This window comes from Drosophila subpulchrella, chromosome 3L (genome assembly GCF_014743375.2).
Source record: "Drosophila subpulchrella strain 33 F10 #4 breed RU33 chromosome 3L, RU_Dsub_v1.1 Primary Assembly, whole genome shotgun sequence".
In the NCBI taxonomy this organism is placed as follows: Eukaryota; Metazoa; Arthropoda; class Insecta; order Diptera; family Drosophilidae; genus Drosophila; species Drosophila subpulchrella.
In genome coordinates this window covers 8,558,670-8,566,118 of record NC_050612.1, presented here as the reverse complement: position 1 = coordinate 8,566,118, position 7,449 = coordinate 8,558,670, and the positions used below count along the sequence as shown (strand labels likewise).

At 38.2% G+C, this 7,449-nt stretch overlaps 1 protein-coding gene across 1 annotated transcript; it reads left to right on the top strand.

Annotated features, from left to right (window-relative positions):
• The first annotated feature begins 4,929 nt into the window (after window positions 1-4,929).
• On the top strand, window positions 4,930-5,994 carry LOC119554192. The gene has a single exon (XM_037864988.1). It carries the CDS (start codon window positions 5,015-5,017, stop codon window positions 5,870-5,872), a length of 858 nt encoding a protein of 285 aa, XP_037720916.1. The 5' UTR covers window positions 4,930-5,014; the 3' UTR covers window positions 5,873-5,994.
• The last annotated feature ends 1,455 nt before the right edge of the window (window positions 5,995-7,449 follow it).

Here is a 7,449-nt window from a genome sequence, read left to right as displayed (position 1 = left end):
TCGCCAGCTGAATGCTGAATGCAAATCGTAATTTGTGGGCTTAACGTTTGATGGGTTTTTAATAAATGTGCAAAAGCAGTTAACCGTTCCACTTGGAAATCGAGAGATTTGTTAGCTGGTGATTCAGTGATTGACTTCTGACTGAGTGCAGATTATGCCAGTTTTAAAATTTAAGATGAATACAATTAATCTTATTTTATATTCAAACAAATAAACAAAATATTCTAAGGGTGAGACAATTGTATATTGACAATATTATAAAGGTACTTTTTATAAATGTACTCTTAAAGTATTTAATTCATTTTCTTTTGACTAATAGAATTTCATCTTCAATATTGTTTAACTAAATGAAATCACATTCTGAGGATAAGAAAATGTTATATTAATAGTAATAGTTTGTTTAACGGATATTTACCAATAAGTACTATTATACTATTAAAAAGATAATAATATAAATAAATTAATACTTTAAATATATTGTTATACATTTTGTATACTAATTAATCAAAACAATCAAATTGCTATATATTCTAAGGCTGGAAAAGTGTTATGTATGAATAATATTATGTCGTTGTATCCCAAATATATCAACGAGTACTTTTATTATGTGCAGAAGACAGCCATTATGCAAATTATTTGATTTTAAATCCAATCAACAGTTGTAGTGAACTGAAAACATAAGGGATTACAATGAATAAGCAATCATAATTCGCGGCTTGGCATTTGATGGGACTCTCATAAATTCGTCTCACTTGGAAATTGCCAAAATTTGTCAGCTAATCCAATGTGGGATTGACTTCTGACTGGACCCGGACCCGGGACCCAAACTCCTTGACTCCTTGGCCAACGGAAGCTGGCTAATAAGGGGATTCCCCGTCTCTCGGACTGTCTGTGTATGAATCATGCGCAGCTTTGACATTTATGGCCTCAATTTATTTGATAAATTTCACACGCACGTTATCAATTGGCTCGACAGCGGCTCCCCTCGGTGGTGGCAATAAATTTTGACGGATTAGTTCGCTTATGAGTGGCATCGCCGAAAGACTGGAAGGACTCAAAGGACTCGAAGGACTCGCTATCCAAACAGACGGGTGGGCGAAACTATTCGGAGCGGGATAAACTGCAATAATGGCCATTATTATTTATTTTTATTTTCCTCCCCGCTGTGTGGCGTATCAATTTTCGTAAAATATCGATGCCCGGTTATTGATAACCGTGGCCAAAGTCATATTATTTCCCAGCTGCGGACCGGAACCGGCGTGAAAGCCCCTCGGATTGATAAATTTTCACATTTTCAGCCTGCTCAAGCCGTGCATTTGTCAATTTTGGTTGGGGCAGCATCTGATTCCCCAGATTTTGATACCGGGTGAAGTCATCTATGCGATGATTCCGGTGCAAATGAGATAGCCATAAAGATTACAAAACTGTGGGGTGGCAGAAATATAGAATTTGAAAAAATCCAATGGATTGTACTAATGTTTGTCTAGGAATGGGAAAATAAATTACCAACGATAAGTTCATAATACTTCTTTATATCTGCTCCAAGAAATTTAACATTTCACCATTAGGGGAGGCCTTTAAAGAGAAATACATTATACACAATAATATGTATAATGTACTGTGCTAAGCTAGCAATATCAAGATAGTAAAATAATCAATACCACTTATAGAGCCCAACATTCAAGAAGCACAAACATTTAGTTATCCACATTGTTGAGCCCCTTAATGAACATTTTCCAGTTGACCATAAGCTGCATTTGACCAAATCACGGTAATTGCTTCAATCTAGACAATTTGCCGAAGCCAATTGATTAATTAATAAGGTGCCCAAGCTTGCTGGAAGCTCGGAATAGAACTGGAACCCGTTTTGGGAGTGCCAAGAGCACCAGCCCCCCAGATTTTGGGCTACCAACATAATTTAAAGCTAATTAATTTTCCTGGCGCAGCTCATTCGAAATACATCAATCAAACTCGAGTCGGGCTAATTGCATTTACCTGATGACGGTTTTCATTCTGGTACCGCCCCTTCTTTGGGTTTCCGTCAATTGGTGACAAATTATTCACGCTGTCATGTGGAACACTTTTCGTGTGTGTGCTTTGCATTGGTTTTTGAATTTGGATTTGGGGTTTTGGGGTAGTTGTTCCCCCAAAATGAATAAACAGCGGTGAAAGAAAACGCTGATTAGGTATTATAATTAGTGGTTTGTTGGTTTTAATATTTCCCGTTTATTTGAATGGGTTCAATTACCGAAAACAATCAAGAAATTAAAATTTTTGTTCAGGCTTATGTTTCGGAGGGAATTAAGCTTTTGATGGGTCTGGGAGCATTGATGTTGACTGAAGCTAATTGACACATTGAATATGTATAATTACTTATTTATAACCAATTTAAATTTGAAAACCACCTGGCAATTGTAACGTACCTATCCATTTGAGCTTACTTAAATATAATAGGTTGTTTTAGCTATCAAGCATAAAGACTTACATACATAGACAAAATGTTGCCGTTCTCATCTGAGTTGAAAATGTTCTTAAAATAGAAGGACAGTTTTTAAGTTGAAAACGTTTTCATTCAGCTTAAATCAAGTTGAACTAGTCAGTTGTGTATACTTATCAGAAAGATGTTAAATAAACTCAATTTAAAATTTTTATTCTCACCATTTCGCTCTAATATTAAGAACATTGATATCAAAATGTACTTACAAGGTTTTTAAGAACGAATGTTCTCAATTCAAGAACAATGCACTTGAATATTTCTCTCTGTATACTTATTTACATAGAACATATTATAATTTATTTTTATTCTTTTGGTTTTCTTGGTATTACTTAGAGGACCCTAATTTGTATGCAGCTCAAAGCAAAACAGCTTACACCCAGTGCAACTCATACAAACTATCCAATTATTAATTTCAATGTGCTGCCCTTTGGTGACCCACAAAGAAGACATAGCGTGGAACCCCAGAGCCATCAAGATGAGCTCAAGATAGGGTCTGTGGACGTGTTCGTCAGGCCCCTCGATATGAGAATTATGGGGACACGTTGCTATCGCCAAAATCTAATGCCTAATCCTCGAAATTAATTACCTTCGCTGCACCTTTGCCATACGCCCCTTCCACATTTCGTTTAGACTGTTCCTATGAAACCGAGCGAAAGAAAAGAAAATTCCATGTAGCTGAAGGCGATCCTAGTGTTCAGATACGAGTAGCTCTCCAGACACTAGACTTATGCCCGTGCACGTTCCACGGTGAGAGCATCAAGATACAGATGAAAAAAAGTGGAGGCGGAGGCCACTTGACGCTTCCTTCGCGTACACACTGTACTTGCACTGGGAAAAATGTTTAAAAAAGATTTGTTGTTATATATTTTATTATTATATATGCTAATTCAATTTAAAGCCTTCATTTCAAATTAAATACCTAAATTTTTTGATAACTTTGCTGCTAGTCATGGAAGTTGGTCTTGTTTTAAATGAATTATTACGGTTGACTTAATCGCAATAACATTTAGGTTCTTTTAAAGGTTCTTTAATAATTAATTATCAAAAATAAATTTAAACTATATAAAATTTTGTAATTTTTGTCCTGAAAGATATTTAAATTGTTTAGTAACGCAGGATGTAGGCTAAAATCCTCTTGTGCGAACATGTTTCTTCCAGTGGTTTCAGTCAGTGGTTTGGGTTATAGATGACCCAGCCATCGTCAACTTCATCGTCATGTAAATTTTTGAAATATAATTGGCCTAATATTTTAGCCCGGCTGTTCCTAATGCCCGGTCCCAGACACGTACTACGAGTGCGGTTCGAGGCCCCTGGGCCACTCGCACTCGGTTACTTGGCCCCAAACTCCAAACTCCACTCGTACTGGCACTCGGGCTGCAGGCCATGATTTTTATCAGTTTACCTTAGTTTGTGTTTGGCTAACGCACCCAATTTTCCACGAAATATGGATGTAGCCCGTTGCCAGTTGCCTAATGTGGAAACCTCCTTCCATCCTCTGGTTTCAGCCCAACCCAACAAGCCGACCAAACTAGCAAACAGCAAACAGAAACGACACAATCCGTGCATTAGCCAAACTCAAACTCAAACTCAAGCCCAACTCCATGCCATTTGTTTGCTGAACTTTTGATATTTTCCAACCAACTCCGAGAGTTGTCAGTTGGGATCCGCGAACCTTGGCATTTGTCTGGTCGATGGTCGATATATCTATGAATCTGAATCTGTGGGGCAGGTGCTGAATGAGATCGCGGCCTGGGAATATTAAATCTAGCACTTTAGCCGGTGAACCAACAAGAACTTTGAATTGACATTACCCGAAGATACCAATCGCATATCGAGATATAAAGGCGCTAACGTTATTATTGAGTGGGTTAACTCTTAGGGACTAAACCAAATATATAATTTATTTCGAATCATAAAGTACGCTATGTTCTTTTTTATCAAGATTGTACCTATAATTAGATATGTGCTGTAATAGTTGGACTAGGGAAAAGGAAAGATATATTTAGTTGTGTGCTCTAGCAATTTAACGACAATGAAATCATTAAACTAGTTATGTATTCAGTAAGGTAACATTTGCATAATTAAGATAATGATGTCAATATTTGGGCTAGCCAGAACCAAGGACTTAAAAGTTTAAAAAATAGAACAATTAATCGGCTTTAAGTAATTAATGTTTATTTGCACCGTTTGTGTAAATAAAAAAATTATCATTAATTATAGAAGTCTGTAAACCAGTTAGTCTTTTTATAGTTTAAAAATATGTTGCTAATTATTATGTTTTCAAAATTGGTTATAGTGCATGTGTTACTATACGTATATCACTAGAAATGTCTGGATTTGATTTGGAAACTTATTTGATAGTTAATTAATTTCCGTACCGAAATAAAAGTTAAACAAAATCGAGTTTGCTTTATAATTCAAAAAACCTAAATAGCTTACAAGTTAAATAAACAAAGGCAGACACCAAGGCATTCGATTACAAATATATTTTTCCCTTTGACTGTTGGCTTTGTGAAGATGTCCAAGTTATCGCGGGGTTTCAAGAAGCCCCCCGTGGGCTCCTCATCCGTATCCTCCATTTCCGTTTCCGGCAGTGAATCGGGGCATGGTTTGGAGGGCATGTTGCATGTGACAAAGGTGAAAACTTCGGAGGTGGACGAAGTCGAATTCTATTTGTTTAAAGATGGAACCCAGAAATCAAATTCAGATCTGCCGAAGAAGATTAGTACTCCGGATGTTGAAGAAGGGGTGCCAACGAGTCCACCCTACGTTGCATTGGTCAGCAATTTGCCCATGGAGTGCACCGAACGGGAGTTGAACAAGGTGCTGACCAACTTTTCGGTCCGTTCTTTGACTATTCCAAAGAAGGGAAAGCGACCCAAGGGATTTGCCTACGTGGAGATGGATTCCCGTGAGGATCTGATCGGGCTTCTTAGGCTGGAGAAGCTCAAGTGTCGTGGTCGTTGTCTCATGATAAAAATAAGTCAGGATCAAGAGACCCCTGTAAAGGGAGGTGGTGATGCCCCTAGTCTTAGCCCACTTCCCAGCAGCGAATTCGATGTGAATTCCGAACATTATTCAGCAAGTGTCAGTGATCTAAGTGTCATGGATTCGCCATCCAGTGAAGGTGAATCTCCATCTCCCCTCTGGCCAAAAAGTGAGTCGTCCTTCTACGGCAGGGACACCCCCATCACCCGGAAACCCAGTAGTACCGAGGAATTGGAACGCCGCATGGAGATGCGTCTTCAAAAACTGGCCGAATTCGAGAATGCCGAATCGGAGAAAGCTCAGAACGAAAACCTGGATGATCAGGATACTGTCAGCATGTCCTGGAGCGAGGTCCTCAGCGAGACTAGAAACAGTGAGGGAATTTAGTTTTGTTTTTGAGATTTTCGTTATTGTAAGCTTCAGCAACAAAATTAAGCGGGATACTTGAAAGATTTATAGATTTTAAATGTACTCTGTGATCCTATACCTTACAGAATAAATTAGATCAAGATGGTCCTGCTTAAACCTGGATTTTTAACACGCCTTTCCAAATAAAAACCATAAAATTCAATATTAACATATTTGACTGACTATGATTTATTTCAACAATAGGTATTCGATTTATTTTCCATTATAAACCTCCACTGGCAACCCCGGCCAGTGTCGACAAGAATTATGGCCCAAAAATGAGATAATTAACAAAAATCAAAAGCTGTTAATGACCTGTAAAGTGTTGCTTTCCCCGCCTGGCAACAGCTGCAGGTTTCCAAAACCAAAACCGAAATTAAAAGAAAACAATTTATCAACAATATTGACTAAAAGCTGTCAACTGAATTAATTTAAACTGATTTATTAATGTGGCGACAGTTGGGCGATCGAACCGCTGACGTCCAAAAGCCGATGGACCGACTCTGATTTTGACCCCACCGCAGCACCCCCCGCCACCCAAAAGTCGTCCTCTTTTGGCCAACAAACAAAGAGCCAAAAACAATCCGGTAAGCATACGCTAATTGACCAACTAATTAGCGCATTTAATGGCTGCGAGTTATATGTACGCCCGGTATGTTTGGATGGAACACGGTCACCGAAACAGACCGAAAGACAGACTTGCTAATGAAATTAACGTAGCGTGGTTAATAGTTTTGCCAAATTTGGAAAATTATTTTCATCAAATCGGTCGGTTTCCAGTTCTGCTCTTGGCGTCATCTTTCTGATGCATTATCTTTATTTCTTTATTATATTTATTTCTGTGTTAATTTCCCCTCTGCACTTGATGAGTGGGCCCTTGGAAGCACGATTTTTGCCAGCGGAAAATTACTCATAGTTCTCCAGACTCTATGGCGATGACTAAGGCGGCTCCATAAAAAAGCCCACATTGATTCACTCAGGATGGAAAATTCGGAGCTTCTGAAAAGATATGGAATTTGGGTTACTAATTAATATGGGAAAACTTTTTCATTAGCTTAGATATGGTTCGTTTTTAGGCGGGCTTATGTCACGATTTCGGTTATAGTAATTATAATTATACTTTGTTTAAATTAACCCCATTTTATTGGGTAAAGTAAACTATACAAAAAATCATAATGATGCTAGTGAGAAATAGGTTTTCGTATATATTTGACTGTGGAGGGTCTCTTGTGCAGATTCTGTATAAATACTAGTGCTGAAAATATTTTACATATTTTAAATTCTACTTAGGTATTCCAAATGTATATGATTTCCCATTCTGGCCCTTTTGTTGCTTCAATTTATCGACTAATTGCTTGAGGCCGCTTCAATTAGACTGGCTGTTCTAACATTTCGGCCGGTTGCACATAAAATGTCTGTCGACGGGTTTCTCCCCTATTCGCCTCATCCATCCTTAATTCTCTCCCTTTTCTCCTTTCGACCTCTGTCTCTTCTCATTAACTCAACGGTGCGGACAGCCCTTTCGAATTTGGTCAGAATCGTGGCCAGAACCGCAT

Coding starts and splice junctions, on each gene's coding strand:
- LOC119554192 (XM_037864988.1), top strand. CDS start 5,015: ATGTCCAAGTTATCGCGGGGTTTCAAGAAGCCCCCCGTGGGCTCCTCA.